Source organism: Callorhinus ursinus, unplaced genomic scaffold (genome assembly GCF_003265705.2).
Source record: "Callorhinus ursinus isolate GAN/ISIS: 27379988/994484 unplaced genomic scaffold, GSC_fseal_2.0 scaffold18, whole genome shotgun sequence".
Classification (NCBI taxonomy): Eukaryota; Metazoa; Chordata; class Mammalia; order Carnivora; family Otariidae; genus Callorhinus; species Callorhinus ursinus.
In genome coordinates, this window is record NW_027397080.1 from 9,838,783 (window position 1) to 9,864,644 (window position 25,862).

The 25,862-nt window shown below is 35.8% G+C and overlaps 2 protein-coding genes across 10 annotated transcripts in view; both read right to left on the minus strand.

The window, feature by feature from the left end:
• The window catches only part of ZMYM4 (zinc finger MYM-type containing 4), a 129,897-nt gene that overhangs the window by 68,346 nt on the left and 35,689 nt on the right, over positions 1-25,862 (minus strand). For all 9 annotated transcript variants that reach the window (XM_073902923.1, XM_025856487.2, XM_025856488.2 and 6 more), the window contains one exon: positions 12,236-12,281. In XM_073902923.1, coding sequence (XP_073759024.1) covers positions 12,236-12,281 — 46 coding nt within the window. The remainder of the gene's footprint in view (positions 1-12,235; positions 12,282-25,862) is intronic.
• Positions 9,852-10,662, minus strand: LOC112811953 (ubiquitin-conjugating enzyme E2 N-like). Its single transcript, XM_025856495.2, has one exon. The coding sequence runs from the start codon at positions 10,633-10,635 to the stop codon at positions 10,177-10,179; it is 459 nt and encodes a 152-aa protein (XP_025712280.1). The 5' UTR covers positions 10,636-10,662; the 3' UTR covers positions 9,852-10,176.

Here is a 25,862-nt window from a genome sequence, read left to right on the forward strand (position 1 = left end):
AATGCCAGATACTTAACGTTATTGAATTGTACACTTAAAAATGGCTAAGATCTAGGTAGGGGCGCCTGGGTGGCTCAGTCGGTAAAGCATCCAACTCTTGATTTCGGCTAAGGTGATGATCTCAGGTTGTGAGATCGAGCCCCACATCAGGCTCACATGCCGAGCATGGAGCCTGCTTAAGATTCTCTCTCTCTCAAAAAACAAAACAAAACTAAGATGGTAAATTTCAGTTTATGTGTATTTCACAATTAAATATGTTAATAAAAAATTAATATGAAGAAAGTTGAGAGAGAACACAAAATTACTAGTATCAGGAATGAAAAGTACAGTAGTGAAGATTTCATAGAGACTAAAAATAAAGTAAGAAAATATTATAAACAGGAGCACCTGGGTGGCACAGTTGGTTAAGCATCTCCTTCAGCTCAGGTTATGATCCGAGGGTCCTGGGATGGAGTTCCGCAGTGGGCTCCCTGCTCAGGGGGAAGTCTGCTTCTCCCTCTGCCCCTCCCTCTGCTCATGCTCTTGCATACACTCTCTCAAATAAAATCTCTAAAAAATGTATTATAAACAACTTAATTGAGAATAAATTTTAAAATGCTATGAACTGAATGACAACACATTTAAAAATTATTAAGAACTTTATGGAAATAAATTCACCACCTTAGATATTCACTGTCCAATACAGGAAGCCACCAGCCACCTATGTCCATTTAAATTAAATTAAAACTTCAGTTTTGCACTCATGACATTTCAGTCTCAACTGTCACAAGTAGCTAGTGGCTACTCTAATAGTGTACATACAGAACATTTCCCTCATCATACAAAGTTCTATCCAACTATGCTGACTTATAGGAAATGCCTTGAACGGTGCAAACTGCCAAACTAGAAACAGAAGAAAAAGAAAATTCGAATAGCACCAGGCCCAAATAACTTTACTAGTAAATTAAACATTTAAAGAAATATAATACCCATCTTATATGAAATTCTTTCAGTAAAGATAAGAGAAAGGAATACTTCCTAACTAATTTTATGAGGCCAATATTACTCTGCAACCAGAACCAAAGAAAGACATTACAAAAGAGAACTTGCAGAGCCTGGGTGGCTCAGTCAGTTAAGCATCTGACTCTTGATTTCGGCTCAAGTCATGATCTCAGCATTGTGGGATCAAGCCCTGCATGGGGCTCCACGCTCAGCATGGAGTCTGCTTGTCCCTCTCCCTCTGCTCCTCCCCAGCTCACAATCTCTCTCTCTCAATAAATAAAATCTTAAAAAAAAAGAACTTTACACCAATATCCTTCATAAACATAGGTACTTAAAAGACTAATATACTTAAAATATCAGCAAACTGAAAATATATAAAACAAATAATAGATCACAAGAAAGTAGGATTTATCCCATGAATGCAAGGTAGGTTTAGTACTGAAATAAGTCAGTTCACCACATAACACAATAAAAGAAAAACAACATGACCATCTCAGTAAAGAGAAATCATTTGACAAAATTTAATATTCATTCATGAAAAAAATCTTTGAGCAAACGATAAAGAGAAGAGAAAGTCCTCAAACTGAGGGAGTATATCGACAAAGATAATGAAGGTCATTTGGAAATCAGAAAAAAGAATTTTCCATCATTATAATGTAATAAAAAATAGGAATACATTTCAAGTAAGCAAAGAAAGGATGATTATTCACTGACTTAGGAAGGAAGGCTATCTCCGTGGGGGAAAGCTGTCCATAAATTTATCCACAAACAAAATATCCAGGCAAAATACTGGAAAGACAGAAAAATATATAATGGGATATTAAATTTTATAAAATATGTGCAAAACCTATAGACTAAGAAGTACAAGATTATTTAGAAACTTAATAATCTAGAAATTACTCAGACATTTAGAGAAGACTTAAGTAAGAAGATAAATATGTTTAAGATGTCAATTCTCCTCCAAATTAATCTACAGATAATGTAATTCCAATCAAAGTCCCAGTAGCTTACCTGTATAAATTTATATGTTAATCCCAATATATGTAAATGCAAAGGACTTCCACAGACAAAACAATGTTTAAGAATAGAGCTGCAATGGGGCATGCCTGAATGGCTCAGTCGCTTACTTCGCTCAGGTCATGATCTGAGCGGGGAGCCTGCCTTTCCCTCTCCCTCCGCCCTTCCCCCTGTTCATGCTCTCTTTCTCTATCTCAAATAAACAAATAAAATCTTAAAAAAAAAAAAGATCTAGAATAGTAAGACAACTTTGAAAAATATGACTTAGAATATCTGATTTAATATAAAATTAAAGTAATCAAGACAGTGTGGTATCAGCCTAAGAATAGACATACAGCTCCACAGAACATAGTGAGTCCAGAAATTGACTCAACATGCAGATCAACTTTTTCAACAAAAGTACCAAGGTAAATCAATCAGAAAGAATAATCTTTTTCAATAAATGGTGTTGATTCTGCTAGATACCCACACACAAAATTATATATTTGACTCTTATATTACACTATATACAAAAACTAAGTTGAAGTGGATGAGGAACCTAATTATAAAAGCTAAGGCTAAAACCATCAAGTTTCTAGGGAAAAAACAGTATAAATATTCATGATCTTGGATCTAGGTTTCTTAGAACACAAACAACACAGACCACAAAAATATAGTAGTAATAAAATGAGTTTTTTCATCAAAATTAAAAACTGTGCTTTTCGGGGTGCCTGGGTGGCTCAGTCGTTAAGCGTGTGCCTTCAGCTCAGGTCATGATCCCAGGGTCCTGGGATCGAGCCCCGCATCAGGCTCCCTGCTCAGCAGGAGGCCTGCTTCTCCCTCTCCCGCTCCCCCTGCTTGTGTTCCCTCTCTCGCTGTGACTCTCTCTGTCAAATAAATAAATAAAAATCTTTAAAAAAAACAACAAAACTGTGCTTTTCAAGGACACCACTCAGATCATGAAAAGCCAAGCCACAAAATGGATGGATGGATGGATATGAAGAGATTTACAGACAGCTACAGATAGATGGAGATAGACAGCCCCATCTCTTTCAATCTATTGATCTATACAACAGGAGATGTGCATCCAAAATATATAAGAATCCTTACAACCTAATAACAAAAAGACAACCAAACTTAAAAGTGGGCAATGATTTGAACAGACACTTCAAAAAAGAACATTTAAGAATGACTGATACACACATTAAAAAGATGTGCCACATCATTAGCAGGGAAATGCAAATTAAAACCACAATTAGAAGCCACTGTCCTTCCCACTAAACTTCCTTAAATTGAAAGACAAAAAGACCACTTAAATGAAATGGACAAACTACTTGAAAAATAAAACTTACCAGAACTGACAAAAGATGAAACATAAAAGAAAAACTTTATATTCTGTTTGAAAAATTTAATTCATAACTTAAAATCTCACACCAAGAAATCTCCAAGCCTAAATATTTCACTGGTGAATTCTACAAAACATTTAATAAAGCTGTAACTCCACGTGTAAGCAAACTTTATCCATTTTAACAAAATGTTAACAAATGGAACCCAGGAATATATAAATACCAATATTCTTCAGCCATTCCACAAGGTAAACTGGGAATATATAAAAAAATGTAGGGCGCCTGGGTGGCTCAGTCAGTTAAGCGTCTGCCTTCAGCTCAAGTCATGATTCTGGAGTCCTGGGATCAAGTCCTACATCAGAATCCCTGCTCAGCAGGAAACCTGCTTCTCCCTCTCCCCTTGCTCCTCCCACCAGTTCATGCTCTCCCTCTCTAATAAATAAATAAAACCTTTAAAAAAATGTAATAAAAGCCTAAGCCTATGTGACAAAAACTAACAATAATTAGCCCAAAATAACAAAATATGAGAACTAATTAACTGGACTCATAAGTTAATCAATGATGACAACTACCATGATTATCATTTAATGTAATCCTACAAGTTTTAGCAAAAATAATAAATTATATAATTTGAGCAGTCACTGGGGAAATGAAGTATATTTAGTTGATATGGTTTCATGTACAGATAACTACATACTCAAATTTTAAAAGACTATTAGATTTTTAGGGGTGCCTGGGTGGTGCAGTTAGCTAAGCAGCCAACTCTTGGTTTCTGCTCAGGTCATGATGTCAGGTTCATGAGGCGGAGACCCACTCTGGGCTCGGTACTAGGCACAGAGCTTGCTTGAGATTCTCTCTCCCTCTTCCTCTAACCTCCCCCTTTAAAAAAATTAAAATAACACAAAAGATGGGGGCGCTTGGGTGGCTCAGTTGGTTAAGCATCCCACTCTTGGTTTCAGCTCAAGTACTGATCTAAGGGTCATGAGTCAAGCCCCTCCTTGGGCTCCACAATGGGCATGGAGCCTACTTACAAAAATAAATAAAATAAAATAAAATAAACAAAAGATAAAACTAAGGCAATGGCTTAACACAGCAGAAAAACGTCTATACCCAAAAGCCAATACATATATAGTAATAATATAGTAGTAAAATATTCCTTATAATAAATCATACAAATAAAACCAATGGTATAGAAATATTAATATTTAGTAATATATAACTTTGTAAACATATAAATATTAACAGAATTTTAAACAATTTCCAAAAAGAGATTCCCACATATATAGAACTTAAATATATCTCAGTGCCAATTCAGTTCAGTGACAAAAACATCAACCATTTAGATGAAAAGATGAAATTTTTAACATGCGGTAGCATAAGATACTCATCTGGAAAAAAGTGAACCCCAATCTTATCCTACATCCAAAAATAAATTTCATTAAATGCTAAAACATAAAAGCTTACAAGAAAATCCTTTATAGATCATAAAATGTTACTGAAAAGCATTAAAGATTTAAATAAATGGAAAGACATACCAAGTTCATAGACAGAAGATTCAATATTACATACATACAAATTCTCTGTTGATCTATAGACTCAGGAAAATTCGAATCAATTCCCAACAAGATTTTCTTATTTTATTTTGTTTTGTTAGGAACCTGGCGAAGTATTTCTAAAATGAACACTGGCAAGAATAGGCAAAATATTCCTAAAGAACAATTTTCTAGGATGTGAACTATCAGATTATCAAGACTTACTGTACATCAAATTAATTAAAACAACATGGTACTGGCCCAGAAATAAACAAATAGCCTAACTGAAAATGTGGAAAAAAGCCCAGATACACATTATAGAGTAGGTTTAGATCACCAGGAAAAGGAAATACTACTTGATAAATGGTGGTGAGACAATTTGTTAGCATTATGGAAAAAAACAAAGTAAGATCCATAACCCAAGCTATAAAAACAATTAAATCTAAGATAATTCAAGAGCTACATGTGAAAGATAAAATCAGTGAACACTTCAGGAAATAATATACAAGGTCTTTCTGATCTCAGCCTAGATAAGCTTTTCCCAAAGAAAACTTTTTTTAAAAAGCAAACATAAAGGAAAAGACTCATAACATTTACTATGATTCAACTATATTAAAATTAACTTCTGCTTATGCAAAAACTTTAAAAAAACAAGTCATGAATTAGAAGTTATTTGCAATAACTATAAGTGATTAATTTTTCTTAAGGATATTTAGAGAGCTTCTACAATTCAGTTAAGAAAAGACCAACAACCAAATAGCAAGTGGGCAACAGATTTAACAGACATTTTGCCAAAGAGGAATCAGAAACAGCTAATAAACATGAAAAAATTCAACTAAATTATTAATCATGGAAATGCAGATTTTTAAAAAATATTAACTCCATGTTATACCTACCATATTGACAAAATTTAAAAGTCTGATAATATCACGTGTTGGCCAGATGCACAGTGAAAAAAACTCTAACCACAATGGTGTAAGTGTAAATAGATAAACTACTTAGGAAAATAAATTTTGCATTTCTGATAAAGTTGAGAATATACACAACATACACAGCCTAGGCCTGAGCAATCACCTTCCCATATATACTCTGGAGCAACAGTAGGTAAACTGCGTCTGCATGCCAAATCCAGAAGCCACCTGTTTTTTGGGGGGAGTATTTCTGTATAACCTATGAGCTAAGAATGCTTTTCACATTTTTAAATGGTTTAAAAAAAAAAACAAAAGAAAATTTCCTGACACATGGAAAATTATGTGAAATTCAAAATTCAGTGTCCACAGTTTTATGAGAAACAAACACATTAATTCCTTTACATACCTGCCAGGAATGCACAGCTAAGTTGTTGCAATAGAAACAGTATGACCTATGACTACACTGAGACACAGGTTATGTCATCAAATTTATTGCAGTGGTAACAATGAGACCTGTAATATTTTCTGCTATGCTAATGGAGTAGAGTGGAGTAACAAGACCTTTCAATATTAGAAATGAAGAATAATAATTTTAGACCACTTGCCTAAAATAGCAATCAATGTACTTCCTACAATTTGACTTCCAGGGTCCTAAAATAAAGAAATTGGATCCCAAATATTACAGGTGGGCAATCTTTAAGTATGTTTATATTTGAGTGGGGATCAAAGAAACCCAACTGAAAGAACTAGACTGACGGACATTTACAACTGTGGTTTGAACAAAAGTTCTTTTTGAAAGGGCTATTTTAAAGGCACCTGGGTGGCTCAGTCTTAAAATACTGAATTATACATTTAAAAATAATTAAGATGAGGGGCGCCTGGGTGGCTCGCTTGGTTGAGCAGCCACCAAGAGCCGACTCTTGGTGACTCTTGGTTTCAGCTCTGGTCATGATCTCAGGGTCCTGGGACTAAGCCCCACCTCCGGCTCTGCACGCAGCGCGGAGCCTGCTTGAGGATTCTGTCTCTCACTCTCCCTCTGCCCCTCCCAGCCACCCCCGGCCACTTACACACATGCTCTCTTTCTCTCTCCCTAACTAACTAACTAAATAAATAAATCTTTAAAGAAAAGAATTAAGATGGTAAATTTTATATTACATGTTTTTTACCACAATTTTTTAAAAATAAATAAAAATTGTAATGTATTTAATGAATAAATACACATCAGTGATAAATGAATGAGAGCTACATGCAACAGTATAGTCAAGTATCAGGAATATATAATAAAAAGAAAGTGGTAACATATACAGTATAATTCAAAAACAATACAAAGTCCATAAACAAGCAAAACTAAAGAATATCTTGATTAATAATGTGGAGGTGGTAAAAAGTATAAGAAAATCGAGGAAATAAGCAAAATCCAGCATAATAGCTATTTGGAGAGAACAAAATGGGACTGAGGGATTGGCATGAAAGGCATGATGTGGCACATCTTTTAAAAACTGGGTGGTGGGGTGCCTGGGTGGCTCAGTCGTTAGGCATCTGCCTTCGGCTCAGGTCATGATCCCAGGGTCCTGGGATCGAGCCCCACATCGGGCTCCCTGCTCTGCGGGAAGCCTGTTTCTCCCTCTGACCCTCCCCCCTGCTTGTGTTCCCTCTCTCTTTTGCGTGCTCTAGCTCATAAATAAATGAATAGATATATAAATAAATAAAATATTTTTAAAAATACATTTGTTAGGAAAAGCTGACACAAACAAAAGGAAACAAAGGAAATCAAAAACCCCTACTCCATTATTAAAAGAACATTAGGTCACGTATTTTAAAAGTTAAATTTTCTGAGTGAATGTCTTATCTTTTTATACCTGAATCTTCTTTCAGATTTATCCTTTACCATGCCTACTATGACTCACCTCAGCAACAACGATTACAGAATTTAAAAAGCCTGATGCACCTGGGTGGCTCAGTCAGTTGAGCGTCTGACTCTTGATTTCAGCTAAGGTCATGATCTCAGGGTCCTGAGATCAAGCCCCACATCATCAGGGCTCCATGCTCAGCATGGAGTCTGCTTGAGAATCCCTCACTCCCTCTCCCTTTGCCCCTGCCTCTGCTTTTATGTGCAAACGTGCGTTCTCGCTAAATACATAAAATCTTTTAAAAAAATAAAATTTAGGGATGCCTGGGTGGCTCAGTCGGTTGGGCGTCTGCCTTCAGCTCGGGTCACGATCCCGGGGTCCTGGGGATCAAATCCTGCATCGGGCTCCTTGCTCAGCGGGGAGTCTGCTTCTCCCTCTGCCTGCTGCTCCCCCCATTTTCTCTCTCTCTCTCTCTCTCTGACAAATAAAGAAAATCTTAAAAAAAAAAGAATATTTTTAAAAATAAGATTTAAAAAGCCTACAGTCATGAAAAAACTTTAAGAAATGGGAAAAGAGTATTCATTTAACAAATATTTATAATTAGACAATACAAAGGAGCCAGTCCAAATGTTGAACTTATTAAAAACTGCTTAAATTCAAATTCAATAGGAGTTAAGAAAATGCAGAATAAAGTTAACACTGTGCTATTTCATATCCATCAGATTGCCAAACCTGAAGAAGAGCTACAATAATATATATTGTATGGGATGATGGGGTATTCTTATACATTTCTGATGGAAATGTAAGGCATTCAAGTTTTGAAAAGTAGGCTAGCAACATCTATTAAAATTACACATACCCTTTACTGAACAATACCCATTTGTTGTAATCTCTGTATACATATAAAACTACTAGTATATAAGGACATTCTTTTTTTTAATCCATATAAGGACTTTTTTTTTTAAGATTTTATTTATTTATTTGACAAAGACAGAGCGAGAGAGGGAACACAAGCAGGGGGAGTGGGAGAGGGAGAAGCCAGCTTCCTGCTGAGCAGGGAGCCTGATGCGGGGCTCGATCCCAGGACCCTGGGATCATGACCTGAGCCGAAGGCAGACACTTTAACGACTGAGCCACCCAGGCGCTCCATATAAGGACATTCTTAAGGGATTTTTAATGCATCATCGTTTATCATGGTAAAAAAACTAAAATAATATCAATGCCTAACAGGTTAAAAGATGACTTGTACATCTAAACCATGGGATATTATACTATACTGGAGCTATCCCAGTTGAGGTGGAAGAATATCATGAAGTACTCCTGAATGAGAGAAGCTAGGTAGAAAAATCTTAGGTATAAGATGATCCTACCTACTGAACAAAAAGTAAAAAACCTTCAAAACCCTTACATATATATATCTGTATACATTTATGCACATGATTTTAGAAGCACTGGAGAAAAACATGGAAGACTACCTACGAAGCTGTAGGTGGGGTGCGGGGACAGGGACAATGATATGAAAGACTGGGGCGCCTGGGTGGCTCAGCTGATTAAGCGTCTGCCTTTGGCTCAGGTCAAGATCCCAGGGTCCTGGGATGGAGCGCCCCATCAAGCTCCCTGCTCAGCAGGGCATCTGTTTCTCCCTCTCCCTCTCCCCTCCATTTGTGCTCTCTTTCGTGCTCTCTCTCTCCAATAAAATAAATAAAATCTTTTTTTAAAAAAGCAATAAAAAAAAGGAAAGACTAAGTGAAAAGACAAAACGTTACTTGTAAAAAATCATATATGATCAGATTCACCAGTCTGTGTTTCTGTATTACAGGAAGTAGTTAATATTATGAAGATCCAAGTACAGACCTAAAGGATGAATTTTTTTTTAGAATAACAAAAAATATTTTACTAAAACATAAGATTTACAGAAGTTTCCAGACAAGCCATACGAAATGGTCACAAGCTTTTTCTTGAAGGAAGGATTCTACACTTGACAGCAAGTCACAATGTTATTAGTGAGGGCTGTGATGTTTGTTTAATGTTCCCATTTTGGTTCAAACAATCAAGCTTGTCCATCTACAGCATCTAAATAAAGTTAGACTTGGCTAGAGAGCATATTCTAAAGAACTGGTTAGCTGCTTTTAACCAATGCAATTAGATCACCATAAAAAGGGGGAAAGAGCCCATAAAATTAAAATAAAACTACCTCTCCCCCTCAAAAAAAGTAATAAAGAAAAACAGCCACACCCCTGCAGCTAACCCTGACAACTACCTTCATTCACAGTGCTTTATACTCAAACCATGATGGGGGAAATGAATAAGCAGAGAAGGGCCACTGTTTTTAAACGTTTCACAACAATCCGGATGGTACTTCTAGCCTCTGCTCATGCTTTACAACAGTGAATCAGGACAAGACATAGGTTTGCTAATGTGCATTTAATCACCAAAGGACTGAAGATATCTGGGCTTTTATTCTGTAATGTTTCTAAGACTGTGTCCATTAAATGCAAACAAAAAAGGAAGAAGTCTTGGCAGAACAGGAGAACAGGAGAACTTGATGATCAGATCGATTTTAAATATTATTCATGGCATATAGCTTAGTCCATGCTCTAGCTGTTTCTATGGCTTGGGCTTCATTGGTCTTCCACCGCTCCGCTACATCATTTGGTAATGGATCATCTGGATTGGGAGCACTTAACAAAGCCTGGATCGATAGCAGAACTGTGCAGATCTGCAGTGCTGGGGACCACTTATCTTTCAAAATATCTAAACATATTCTTCCCAACTTGTCTACATTAGGATGATAAATTTTGGTCATGAAACGTACTTTAGGGGCTGCCATCGGGTATTCTTCTGGTAGGAATAGTTCAAGCTTAAAAGTCCCTCCCTCAAAGGGGGAATCCTGGGGGCCAGCAATGACCACATGAAAATAACGGGCATTGCTCTCATCTGGTTCTGCTTTAATGCCAGGAACTGGTTCTGCCAACAAACGCTGGGTTTCCTTGATAATCCTGCGGGGCAGCCTGGCCATCTTGTCAGATCCCGAGTTTGGCCTCTGGTCTCGACTCAAGGATGAATTTTTTTAAAGCCATCTTCTGATATATAATAAAATATCTTATGACAGCATTATATGCTGTGAAGGCAGACTGTTTTTTCCAAATATGGCTGCAACAGTATCTCCCATCTACATGGTGGTCTACAATGTGACTTTGACCCTTCTATCAGGAAGTGAGGTCTGAATATCCTTTCCTCCTAAATCTGAGCAAGCTTGTGACTGACTCCCTCGTAGTCAAAAGAATGTGATGGAAGTGACGTTGTGTGACTTTTGAACAGAGGTCAGAAAAGATGCAGCTTCTGCCTTATTCACTGAATTACTCTTGCTTGGAGCCTGAGACACCATGAAAAAAGTCTGATTACCCTGAAGCTGCCATGCTATGAAGAAGGCAAGGCAACAGGGAGAGCATGTACAGGTGCTCAAGCTGGCAGTCCCAGTTTTTGTGCCCTCAAAGCCCAGACTAGACATGAATGAACTTCCAGATTATTCCAAAACCACTGAAGATCAGGAGAGCTAGTTACCTCTCACTATGTAGTCTAAAAAAATTGTTCTCTCTCAAAAATATTAACAAACTAATTCCAAAGAGAAAGATGGTACTCACAGATCCTAACGGAAGTTACCTTAAAAAAAAAAAAGCATATTCTTGACTCAGTAACTCTAGATAACAAAATTTATCCTTTGTAAGAACATAAACATCCTTTGATGATTCATCAGTTCTATTCTTAGAATTTATTCTACAGAAAAAGATACACTCCCTTTGTCTACTTCAACTAGTAGACAAAAATGTGTATAGGAATACATATACTCAATATTGTTTGTAATAATGAAAAACTGAAAATAATACACACATACATAAAAGAGTAAGCTGGTTAAATTATAATACAGCCATACAATAAAATACCAAGTAGCCATCAGAAAGGATGGAATAGGCCAAAATCCACTGACATAGAAAGACGTTTAAGCAGTTGAATGAAAAAAGCAAGAACAGTACCATATGATCCCTACAGACATATAAAAATTCCCATCCATCATATATAGATCTATATATAGTCACAGAAAAAAAGTCTGGAAAGATATATTTAAACTTTTAAAACTGATTATTTTTAGAGAATAATAAAGACAAAGGCTTTCATTTTCTGCTTTTTTCATTTTTGTATTGTAAAATTGAATGTATTACTTTTATAATCCTAAAATACAAAGTTGGGTTGTTTTTTTTTTTTAAGAGAATCATGTAACACAGAATATAAAAAGAAAATTAAGAGACCCTGAAAACAAAGTAGAAACCTTTACTGAATAGTAAGTATAAGCTTCTATATGATTCATACATACACAAAGCATGGCAATATTTCAACATTAATAACTGTGAGAATAAAATGCTTACTAAAAAAAGTATAACTCTTATAATTAAGATTAACCTGCTGAAGATACTAACAGGGTGATGAGATCTAAACTAAATCAAACTGTACCATCATATTAACAGGCCCTAACTAAACACTGTTCCAGATAAATGCTCTATCTAGACTCAATTATTATCTATCTAAAGACATGACTGGTTTTTTTCTAAAGTGGTACTTACAGTTCTCTACAATTTCATCAAAAACTGCACCAGTTTTCTGCTCAAACTGAAAAAGCAAAAAAGGAAAGAGAAAAATAACATTATTGTCATATTCTATCATACTTTCTGGTATCCCTCCTCACTCCCCCAAAGCTGTAATTTTCAACACAAAGTATACAAATTCACAACATAAACAAAACGCTGCCAAACAGAGTAAAATATAATTTAGAACTAATAAAAGAAATCCTCACGTGAAAATCCCCCAACCAAAAATAGATAAATACATGCCCTCATATCAAAAACTTGTTTTTAAATTACTTTTAAGTCACAAGATATATACAGTCGTGTATAGTTATAATAACAGTAATAATGACAGCCACACTTACTAATAACACTGATAACTACTTGTCAGCATCAAATAGGTTTTGCTTGGCCAGAAATCTGCTGCTCTGCAAATGAGTTAGCCATGTTACAGGGATGCTCCTATTTCAGTATGTTAGGGCCTAAGACAGAAGCAGAGCCAAGTCTGAGGTAATTTTGGATCTTTAAGACAGAGATGCAAGGGGTGGGGCTCACTCAGGGGTGAAGCATGCAACTCTTGATCTCCGGGTTGTGAGTTCCAGCCCCATGTTGGGTGTAGAATTTTTTTTTTTTTTTACAAAGGGATATATATAAAAAAAAAACTAACAGAGACCAGGGTGAGGGGGGAACTACAGCAAAGGCAACTCTACCCAAAAGCTAAACACACTCGCATGGTCCACTTTAGTCTGTAAAGTCTCCTTTTGGCAACTGTGAGCATTCCAGCCTCTTGTTTTTCTTCTTACTACTCATCAATGAGGCAAGAACACAAAGAAGGCTGCTTTTGATAAACCTTGCCCAATAAAACCCAGAGTGTGTCTCCCCGTTCAAGGGAGAAACTTTACAGAAAAGAAGAACTACCTAGATACTTATGCAACTACAGAGGAAAGACAACAGTCGGCTGTAGTAATCAATAGTATCTGATATGTATAAATGTGAAGACACAACCAATGATCCCAGGTTTCTGAAATAACTTGTGAAGGAGAAGGCTCAGGTGAATAAACAGAACAACCACTCTAGAAACTTAATTTACAGAAAGGAAACTTCTACGACGAGGGAATATCTGGAAACAAAATGATTGCAAAATTTAAATTTTATTGGAAAGCCTAGTGATAAAGTTCTGTTTCAAAATCAACATAAAGTCAAAGAGCTAGAAAAGACAGCCTATATGATGACATGGGAAGACTGAAGCAGTAGGTCTAACAGCAAACTCAAAGGCATCCCCAAAAGGGAGAATGGAAAGGCGAAATAATAGAAGAAAATTTTCCCGAACAAAAAATACAAATATTTGAGATTGAATGGGCCTACCAAATACCAGAAGAGATGGAAAAAAGATACATCCTGATGAAATTTCAGAATTCCAAAAGAAAAGAGCAGAGGAGTAAAAAGAATTATAGTGTAGATGACTCATAAAACACATTTAACATAACTGAACTCAACTATATAAACATGAAAAAGAAAGGAAAGAAATAGTAAAGGCCACTCCACCTACCAACTACCCAACGAGTTATGCCCCAAAATAAAACAGAAATGGGACATATGACTCAGCAAGCCAAACAATGAAAGTACTTGTCTGCACCGAGGGGGATCCAAGTGTTTAAAGATAAGATACATTTTGTACACTACTACTCCTGTACACTTTGCATGCACAACCAAACTACAATCTTGCTCAATGATATAAGAAAAGATAAAACATAGTAGTGACATTACCCATGGTGACATGTCTATACTTTATGGGTAACTTAGATTTTCTAAGGTAATTTGGATTATGTACCATTTCACCTTGTGAGTTGATTATAAAACCGAAGGGATAATATAGTATTGTGATTTAGTCTCCTAACAGTTTCTGTGTTCTGTAAGAAACAAGAATCAGGCTGATATCACACTTCTCTGCAAGATGGGACACAAAAGATCAATGATTTTCATGTTCAAAAAAAGAAAAAAAAACTTAGAACACACAAATTTTATTATGAAAATATTTAACAAAATGGAAATGAAATACTTTAATTAAAACTGTACTGGGCACAAGAAACAGTAGCAACTGATTATGACTCAAGAAATGAAAAAACCTAGATGGGAAGAACATGAGAAGACACTTCAGAAGACACCTGTTTGGCAAAAATTCTACGATTTTCTTCTCTATGGCTCAAAACCTTTGTTTTCTTACCTCTCCTTCCCTCCCTCCCATACAGCAAACAAAAAACAAAGACTAAAAATACTGCCACTGATGCCAAACAACTAACAAGTTTGTTTACTACAATATACAATATCATCCACCAAGTCCCTTTTTTTTGAGACTGATAAACATTTCAAAACCATAGGGACAAAATGGATTTGTTTGCCTAAAGCTGGAGAGAAAGACAAGAGGATTGCTAATGAGTAGGAATTGTTTTTTAATTGAAGTATAGTTGACACACAATGTTATATTTTCAGGTGTACAACATAATGATTCAACAATTCTGTATGTTATACATTATGCTATGCTCACCAGAAGTGTTGCTACCATATGTCACTAATATGACACTATTGAAATACCACTGACTATATTCCCTATGCTGTACTTTTCATCCCCATGACTTATTCATTACTGGAAGCCTGTACCTCCTATTCCCCTTGACTGCTTTTTGCCCACCACCACCCCCTCCGACAACCACCAGTTTGTTCTCTGTACTTATGGCTCTGGTTCTTTTTGCTTGTTCATTTGTTTTATGAGATTCCACATACAAGTGAAATCATTTTGTTTTTGTCTTTTTCTGACTTATTTCACTTAGCATAATACTCTCTAGGGTCATCCATGTTGTCACAAATGGCAAGATCTCATTCTTTTCTATGGCTGAGTAATATTCCATTGTGTATATATACATTTTCTTTATCCATTCATCTAGCCATGGACATTAAGGTTGCTCCTGTAAATAATACCACAATAAACAAGGGTGCACTTATCTTCTCAAATTAGTGTTTTCATTTTCTCTGGGTAAAGACCCAGTAGTGGAATTACTGGATCACATGGTATTTCTACTTTTAATTTTTTGAGGAACCTCTATACAGATGATTTCCCATGGCTATACCAATTTACATTCCCAAAGGTGAACAAGGGTTCTTTTTTCTCCACAACCTCACCAGCACTCGTTTCTTGTGTTCTTTACTTCAGCCATTCTGACAGATGTGAGGTGATTTCTCATTGTGATCTTGATTTCTATCTCCATGATGATTAGAGATATGCACATCTTTTCATGGGTCTGGTTAGCCATTTGCATGTCTTCTTTGGAAAAATGTATGTTCAGGCCCTCTATCCATTTTTAATCGAATTATTTGGTTCTTTATCATGTTGTTGTGTAAGTTCATTACATATCTGAGATATTAACCCTTTTATCAGGTTTATCATTTGCAAATACCTTCTCCCATTCATTAGGGTGCCTTTTCATTTTGTTGGTTTCTTCACTGTGCAAAAACTTTTCATTTTGGTGTATTTTATTTTTGCTTTTATTTCCCTTGCCTGAAGAGACACATCCAGAAAAATGCTGCTAAGGTCAAAGTCAAAGAGATTACTGTTTATATTTTCTTCTAGGAGTTTTATGGTTTCAGGTCTCACATTCAGGTCCTTAATGCATTTTGAAATTATTTTTTGTGTATGGTATAAGAAAGTGGTCCAGTTTCATTTTTTTTTTAATTTTATTTATTTATTTGAGAGAGAGAGAGAGAGAGAGAATGAGAGATAGAGAGCACAAGAGGGAAGAGGGTCAGAGGGAGAAGCAGACTCCCCACCGAGCGGGGAGCCCGATGCGGGACTCGATCCCGGGACTCCAGGATCATGACCTGAGCCGAAGGCAGCCGCCCAACCAACTGAGCCACCCAGGCGCCCCAGTTTCATTTTTTGTATGTAGCTGTCCAGTTTTCCTACCACTTATTGAAGAGACTGGTTTTTCCCTTCTGCCTCCTTTGTCGTAGATTAATTGACCATAGAAGCATGGGCTTATTTCTGGGCTCTCTATCCTGCTCCACTGATCTATGTTTCTATTTCTGTGCCAGTACCATACTTTTTTATTATAACTTTGTAGTAGACCTGGGTACAGGACTTCTTTCTCATGTGATGAAAATGTTCTAAAACTGTGGTTGCACAACTATGAAAATATTAAAAACTACTGCATTGTGTGGCTGCTCAACAATGTGCAAGCAGGTAACACTAACAATGCTCTCAATTAAATGACAGGCAAGACTCCAGAACACCTGTGTGGCCTATAATCTCAACAACTGGGTGACAAAAATTTGTAAGTAACACGTAGTTTGGTGATAATATAATGGTTTTACTAAATGTGTCTGAGTGCTTCTTCTCCAACCTTTCAGACATTTATAAATAAGAAATGAGTATAAGCAGTTACAAATTTAGCTATGAAATTAATGTCTTACTAGTCATCCCTCAAGTTTCATAAAGATTTAATTGAATTTAAAAGCCAACCCAATTTAATTTTTAAGAGTCTGTAATAACTATTATGTATACGCAGGGACTTTCTCAATATTATGAAACCAAAAGTAAAGATTTTTAAAATAAACAAGTATGGATACTGATTTAAGACAAAATATAAGTTCATTTTTAATTGTCAAAATAGTCTCATAGACAAAAAAAATACCAGTTCATTTTTAATTGTCAAAACAGTCTCATGGGTTCTACCCATTAACTTCAAAACATGTAACTGTTATATACATAAACTTATAAAATAAATGTTATAACTTTAAGAAGTATGACAACAAATTAGTTTAAGAGCATGGGCTCCAGTCTCAGATCACCTGAGTTTGAATCCAACTCTGCCACTTACCAGCTATGCAACTTTTAGCCTTAAATTTCCTCATCCGTAACATATAAAAATAGTGATACCTACTTCCCAGGATTGCCAGGATGATTAAACGAAAGTACTAAGCATGGTGCTTAGCAAACTATAAATACACAATAAATGCAAGCTATTTTTATCACACTACTAAAAGTTATCTTCCCTTGCTTTAAAAATCAGGGTTCACTACAACATTTCATTTGTAAAAATATATCCACTGCTTAGAATAAAAGGAAAGCTTCTAGGCAAATGACTCAGCCCCCTGAATTCCAAAAGTCAAGCACTGGGAATAAAGTACATTTTTAGTTTTAAAACAAAACACTCAAGTTCCCTAACCCTGGAAGGAGGAAAACAAAATCCAAATATACTGTGAATTGGTAAGCATTACCACCCACATCCACCTGAAAAGAAAAAAAATTACAATTAGAAATTTCTTGGATCCTGGATCAATAAAGATTCTATTTACTGGGGTGCCTGGGTGGCTCAGTTGGTTGAGCGACTACCTTCGGCTCAGGTCATGATCTCCAGGTCCTGGGATACAGCCTCACATCAGGCTCCCTGCTCAGAGGGGAGTCTGCTTCTCCCTCTCCCTCTGCCCCTCCCCACAACTTGTGCATGCTCTCTTTCTCTCTCTCTGTCTCAAATAAGAAAATAAAAGCTTTAAAAAAATAAAAATAATTTAAAGCTTTTTTATAACAAAAACTTGAACATCCAAAGAGTGTAACCTTAAAAATTACAAGAATAAGTGTGCCTGGGTAGCTCAGTCAGTTGAGTGTCCAACTCTTGGTTTTGGCTCAGGTCATCATCTCAGGATCCTGGGATCTGGCCCACATCGGGCTCTGCGCTCAGCACAGAGTCCGCTTGTCCCTCTCCCGCCCCCTCTGTGCATGCACATACTCTCTCACTCTCTCTCAAATAAATAAGATCTTTAAAATAAAAATAAAAATTACAAGAATCTCAAAGATTAAGCAGAAACTTCAAAATGCTTTTTATGCTTGCAACAGACCACTCGAAATTAAATGTCTAATCTCTTTCCTTCAACCCCAAATGGTAATGCTTGTCTTTCCCTATTATTATTCCAATTTAAACATCCCTTACTTATACTTTCAAATTTGTTCATACCAATGATCTTTTTAGTCATTTTTTCAAGTTAGAAAATTTAACAAATCTGTTATGGAAAAAACATTTATAAAGGCAGTACTCACTTTGAACTGTAGCACAGAACCATGAAAAAGACCCTGCAAGCTGAAACTGAGCAATCTCACTAATCAAACAGGAAAAAAAACCACGATTGTTCTGTGAACTTTAAAATTTCTATAATAACATTTAAAAACATTTAAAACTTTTTAACTGTCAATTATAAATGCATAGGAAAATGGTAAGTATTCTGTGATTAATATTTACTATTTTATAATTTAAAACAGAAGAAACATTGAAAATCAGAGTGTTCTACTTTTTTCTAAAAATACTTACCAAGAGTAGGCAGTTCTTGCCTTCTCATTTTTCTAAGTTATGACACAGAATAAGGATGTTTTCTATGCCTTGGCAAACTCTCTTCATCTGTTCGAAGTTTGGTTCAGCTTACAACATTTTACCCCTTTGTCCTTTCAGTCTTGTCAAGTATTTCCAAGAATTTCTTCAATGTGGAATTTTTGCTGGAGTCACTTCCCCTGGAACATCTTCATCCTTTCTATCATAATGACTTCCCTCATTCATGCTGATAAATTCACCTTTACTGTAAGTTCCTTGGGCTTCATTTGAATAATGTTCCCTTAACGACCACTGTTATCTTTCATCACATTGTTACTGATGGGCTTGCATTCCGAAACAGACCTATCCCATATTAAATTGTTGATGATCATAATTACTCGCTCAATTCATCTTTGGAATCTGGGTGTGAAGTTTGCACATCATCCCTATTTGCTCTAGCAGCTTAATCCCTGCTGATTCTGAAAAGAAACCATCCTTCACTGGCAATAAAAAGTTCTTCAGTCTCCTTGTACTAAGTTTTCTTTCATGCAGCAAATAACTTCAACACTAATGAATGTTAGCCAAACTGATTGAGTTCCTATTACAATTTAAATTCAATGAGGTTAAAGAGATTTTACCTTGTTTTTTATATTCTTCCAACTTTTTCAATACAGTTCATACTATACCTTCCTACAGGCCTAGCTCTTATCCTATCTTCACTTACCTGTCACTGTTTTCAAATCATCCATGACATCCAAATTTTCAAATCTACTGTTACCACTTTTCATTTCTTTGCTGCATTTCCATCTTGGTTGGTCAGCTCTCCACTTTGATTACCCAGTTTTGTAAAATGCCACACAGATTTACCATTAGAAGACAAGGAAGTAACACAACTACATCCTTTGCTGTCTATGCAAGAACTGAATAACAGACACACAGTGACCAATCTCCAACAGACTTCGAGAGGAGTAACATGACTAGTCACTGACCATAATGGACATCTATTAATTACCTACTGATTTCTGAACTGAAGAGCTAGCATAGAAGTTTATGCACTACACAATAACTGAGAGTTCACATACCACAGTAAATGACATCTGAAATGTGTTGTTAGGGGATTGGTATTACTTAACAAAACTGTGGCAACAGAACTTCAAGCAAAGTGAGGACTGACTACACAAAGAAAAAAGTACTTAGATGTGGAAAATATTTGCTGTCATATATGTGATAGGTCTCAAAAACGACCATAAACATCAGTATTTTTCCATTCTAGTCACTGATCTGCAACTAATTTACTAACAGACCTTAAGCAAGAAACTTAACTCCTTGGGGTCTCAAATTCTTCAACCCATATAATTAATGAAATCGGTCTATAATTCTTAAAAGTTCTCTCCAAACTTTGAAACTTGATGCTCACAATTCACTACAAGTGAGGCATAAACTAAGAACTCAAATTGGTGTAAAGGAGAATGAAAACTTGATAAAGACACAATAAAATTAGATCTCATTCTCTCTCCATAAGAGCATTTCCTAACTAACTGATTTTTTAAGACATTAACAACTCTTCTTTTAAAATGGAATCTTATCGGGGTGCCTAGGTTGCTCAGTCGGTTAAGGGTCCGACTCTTGGTTTCAGCTCAGGTCATTATCTCATGGGTCTTGGGATCAAGCCCTGCATTGGGCTCCCCACTCAGGGGGGAGTCTGCTTGAAGATTCTCTCCTGCTGCTCCTCCCCCAACTCGAATGTGCTCACGCTCGAGCCCTCTCTCTCCAAAAAAATAAATCTTTTAAAATAAATAAATAAAAATTTAAAAAACAATCATATCCATCTACTTTTAACATTTTTATTCATTGCAAAATTTATGTAAAGTTAATTAATTATTCCCACTGAAATTACTTTGACAGGAACTGAAAATTAAATAGGCTTGACTTCTCCATCAAAACAAGATTATCAACTTACAGTAGGTATACCTAGCATTTCTGATTCATATTTCATGTGCCATCAGCATGCTTTATTAGTAATGTTTCTTTTTTTTTTTAAGACTTTATTTATTTGACAGAGAGAGCACAAGCAGGAGGAGAAGCAGGCAGAGGGAGAGGAACAAGCAGGCTCCCTACTGAGTAGGGAGCCCGATGTGGGGCTAGAACCCAGGACCCCGGCCGCAATCATGACCTGAGCCAAAGGCAGACACTTAACCGACTTGAGTCACCCAGGTGCTCCAGTTTAGTAATGTTTCTTAAATGCTATCAGTTGCTATAAAATGAAGCAACTGAATCAATTTTAAGTTCAGAAATATACTGAACTCAGCCATTAGAAATGTTTTATTAGGGCACCTGGTGACTCAGTCGGTTAAGCGTCTGCCTTCAACTCAGGTCATGATCCCAGGGTACTGGGATCGAGCCCCGCATCGGGATCCCTGCTCAGCAGAAAACCTGCTTCTCCCTCTCTCTCTGCCCTTCTCCCCTGCTCATGCTCTCCCTCGTGCTTGCTCGCTTTCTCTCTCTCAAATAAATAAACAAAATCTAAAAAAATAAAAAAGAAATGTATTATTAAAGATTCACACTTACCAATTAGTGGTGTTGGGAAAAGTGGACAACTATATGTAAAAGAATTAAACTGGACCACTATCTTATACCATATTCAAAATGCATTAAAGACTTGAATGTAAGACCTGAAACTACTAGAAGAAAAATAGACAGTAAGCTCTTTGACATCAGTCTTAGCAATATTTTTTTGGGTCAGTCTCCTCAGACAGGGGCAACAAAAGGTAAAATAAATGGATATACATCAAACTAAAAAGCTTTTGGAAAGCAAAGGAAACCATCAACAAAATGAAAAGGCAACCTACCAAATGGGAGAAGATATTTGCAAATCATACATCTGACAAAGAGTTAACATCTAAAATATATATAGGTCTTACACGACCTAATATGAAAAAAGAAAAAATTAAAAAATAGGCAGAAGACATGAATAGATACTTTTTGAAAGAACACATACAGATGGCCAACAGACACATGAAAACACGGTCAACACCACCAATCATCAGGGAAATGCAAATCAAAACCACAATATATCACCTCTTATCTGTCAGATTTGTTATTACCAAAATACAGAAAATAACAAGGGTTGGCAAGGATACAGAGAAAGAAGAACCCTTGTACACTGTCAGTAGAAATGTAAATGGAAGGGGCACCTGGGTGGCTCAGTGGTTAAGCATCTGCCTTCGGCTCAGGTCATGATCCCAGGGTCCTGGGATTGAGCCCCGCATCGGGATCCCTGCTCAGTGGAAAACCTGCTTCTCCCTCTCCCACGCCCCCTGCTTGTGTTCCCTCTCTTGCTGTGTCTCTCGCTGTGTCTCTCTCTGTCAAATAAATAAATAAAAATCTTAAAAAAAAAAAAAGAAAAAGAAATGTAAATGGAAGGAAAAAAAGAAATGTAAACTGATACAGCCATTTTGAAAAAAAGTATGGCGGCTCTTACAAAAATACAAATTCAAAGGAATATATACACCCCTATGTTTACTGCAGCATTATTTACAATAGCCAAATTACGGAGGCAACCTAAGCATCCATCAATAGATGAATGGATAAAGATGTGGCGTGTGTATGTGTGTATCTATATCTATATCTCTATCTATATAGATGAACACAATGGAATATTATTCAGCCATAAAAAAGAATGGAATCTTGCCATTGGCAACAACATAAATGGATAGAGAGAGTATAATGCTAAGCAAAATAAGCTAATCAGAGAAAGACAAATACTGTGTGATTTCACAGATACGTGGAATTTAAGAAACAAATGAAAAAGAAAAGAAAGGGGGGAAAAAAGCGAGAAGCCAAAAAACAGACTTAACTACAGAGAACAAACAGATGGTTACCAGAAAGGAAGTGGGTGGGGGATGGGTAAAATAGGTGAATGGGATTAAGAGTACACTTAATCTTGATAAACACTGAGTAATATATGGAATTGTTGGTCACTACAAATACCTGAAATGAATACATTAACTACACTGGAATTAAAATTAAAGTATGGAGGTTCCTCAAAAAATTCAAAGTAGAAATACCATATAATTCAGCAATTCTACTTCTGGGTATTTACCCAAAGAAAATGAGAACACAACTCCAAAGAAATATATGCATGCCTATGTTTACTGCAGCATTATTTACAATAGCCAAGATGGAAGCAACCTAATGTCCATTGACAGCTGAGTATGTGTAAGGATGTGGGTGTGTGTGTGAATACATTAAATACACACACACATATACACACTGGAATATCACACAGCCATAAAAAGAATGAAATCTTGGGGTGCCTCCATGGCTCAGTCAGCTAAGGGTCAGAGTGATTTCAGCTCAGGTCATGATCTCAGGGTCAGGACTGCAGGCTCCGCACTCAACGTGGAGTCTGCTTGAGATTCCTCCCCTCCCCCCCCCTCAGGCTCACTCTTTCTCTCTCCCTAAAATAAATAAATAAATAATCTTTAACCCCTCCCACCCAAAAAAGACTGAAATCTTGTCAATTGTGATAACATGGATGGACCTAGAAGGTATTACACTGTGAATTAAGTCAGACAGAAAAAGACAAATACTGTATGATGTGGAATCTAAAAATCAAAACAAAATAAAAGACAAACAGCCTCACAGATACAGGAAACTGCTGGTTACCAGAGTGGGAAGAGGCTGAAGGGGGGAGAAAATACCTGAAGAGGATTAAGAAGTGCAAACTTCTAGGGTAAAAAAAAGAAAAAAAAGGAATTCACAGAATGTATCACTTGAGTGTTAAATTTACATTATATGTTTTTATGGCAATAATCTGTTCAGATAGCTATAAAAACCTATTAAAAATAAAAAATAAAATCAAAATCTATTACCAAATACAGAGTATAGATTTTTAGTCACTGCTGTGAAAACAGCTTCAAACAAAATCATATTCAATTGTGAAAAGCTATCACCTTAAAATGACTTCTTTCATGACTTCTTTTCATAACAGCTAAGAAGAAAATTAAGCTATCCAGACTTAAAATGGAAAGTCATTTGGAATAAGTAGATAATGTCTCCCTTTCAATGTGAATGTACAGAATGCTGTATTTACCCTTACACATGAACTTATGAAGGAGGAAAACGTGTTCCCATGATTCTTTATAATAAGTCTGGAACAATTAAACTACACTTTTATCACCAAGTTTAATACTCCAACATAATGTTTAAATTTGTTATAAGTTTGGAAAACCAGAAACATTTATAATAAAATCTATGATAAAAAATAAATAAAATTCAAAAAAATCTATGATGTTACTCAAGGCAAATATTTTCAGTGCTTCCTAAAATCTATAGCAAATATGAACTTGTAAATTATAAAACTTACAACAAATAAAGGGTTTCTTCAATTATTTAAGGTAAAAATAAAAACCTCATAACCCTGACTTTAATCAGGAGGCAAAGTGCCAGAAACCAAAAAGACAAAAATCAATCCAAAGAAATCCCCAAAATCATATATACTGATAAAAAGTTGAAGAGCCAACTGGTATCTAGCTTTAAAATATCTATGAAATAAAGACAGAAAGCAAAGATTAGTCAGCCTGTAAAGATCTGCAACCATATAAGAAACATTTAAAAAAGAAGAAAACCCCAGAAATAGTTGTTCCTTAGGGGTTCCATGACCCTTTCAGGAGTTACCAAAGTGAAAGCTATTTTTGCCATAATACTAAGACATTATTTGTATTTTTACTGTGTTGACATTTGCACTAAGGGTGCAAAATCAATTCTGGCCCCTTAGGCAGTGGCACCCAACTATACTAGTAGTCATTGTATTCATCACTGTCCAATAATGACTGTCGTGGATATATACTGAGAGAAAATACAATTTAAGTATTTAAAATTTCTTAAGAGAGTGTATCTTGTAGAAGTAACCAAAAATCAAAAAGTACTTCTATTTAAAGAATAACTTAAAAGCAAGACCAGTCAGTTCAGTCTTAATTGTAATTAAAATACTTATTCCCTTAGAGATATCCCATTAACTTTTTGATCATGGAAGACAGTATCAAAATCTAAATTCTGTGATTTTTTTTCCAAACTACAATTAATGTATAGTAGTAAGATTGTATGTAATTGTATTTTAGTATAACATTTAATACATTACACAAGATAATATAGGTAGAGGCCAGAAAGATCAAACTTAAAATGTCACTAAAAAATAGGGACACCTAGGGGCGCCTGGGTGGCTCATTCGGTTAAGCGTTTTATTCTTCATTTTGGATTAGGTCATTATCTCAGGGTTGTGAGACTGAGCCCCATGTTGGGCTCTGTGCTGTGCGTGGAGCCTGCTTAGATTTCTCTCTCTCCTGCTCCCTCAGCCCCTCCCTTCTCTCTCCCTCTCTCTAATAAAAATAAAATAAAATAAAACATAGGGGCACTTGGCTGACTCAGTTAGTAAAGCATAAAACTCTTGATCTCAGGGTTGTGAGTTTCAAATCCCACACCGGGTGTAGAGATTACCTGAAAAAATAAAAGCTTAAAAAAATTGTCACTAAAAAATAATTCCTAACTAAATTTTCATAGTTCTTAGTTTTCAACCTAATTTATAGCATCATGTTATATTAATCCCAGATAATCTAATATACCAACAAATAGGAAACCAATTAAAAAATATCTAACAAATATGAAAATTTAGTATTCCTGGATCATGTACTATACAGGAGTTATTCATCTTTTTGAATGAACATTTTACTAAATACATACATGCCATCTCTTTCTAAAGGACAGGAAAAGGCATAATACATATAAATTAGTTATAAGCAATCTAGTAAATTGCTTTCCTAGATATAGAAACTGGATACACTCAAATGTGTATCTCTAAATGCTTAACTGATGAAATGTTTACAAATGCTATTTTAGAATTATTTAAAGATTAGTTGCTCATTTTCTTAAAGGATCCACAGACCTGAAACATACCTCTTGCAACCAAGAATAGACCAATTATATATATCTAAATTGCACATGTATATACATAAGAATTGATATATACAATCACAATCATAAGTAGTTTACAATATTCAAATTCTTAAATCATGTATCACTTTAATAAGCAGAAAATAAAATTTTAAGCCTTGATAAATTATATGTACATTTAATATACAACATATTTTTTTTTCTTTAAGATTTTTATTTATATGGGGCGCCTGGGTGGCTCAGCCGTTAAGCGTCTGCCTTCGGCTCAGGTCATGATCCCAGGGTCCTGGGATCGAGCCCCGCCATTGGGCTCCCTGCTCTGC

Coding starts and splice junctions, on each gene's coding strand:
- LOC112811953 (XM_025856495.2), bottom strand. CDS start 10,635: ATGGCCAGGCTGCCCCGCAGGATTATCAAGGAAACCCAGCGTTTGTTG.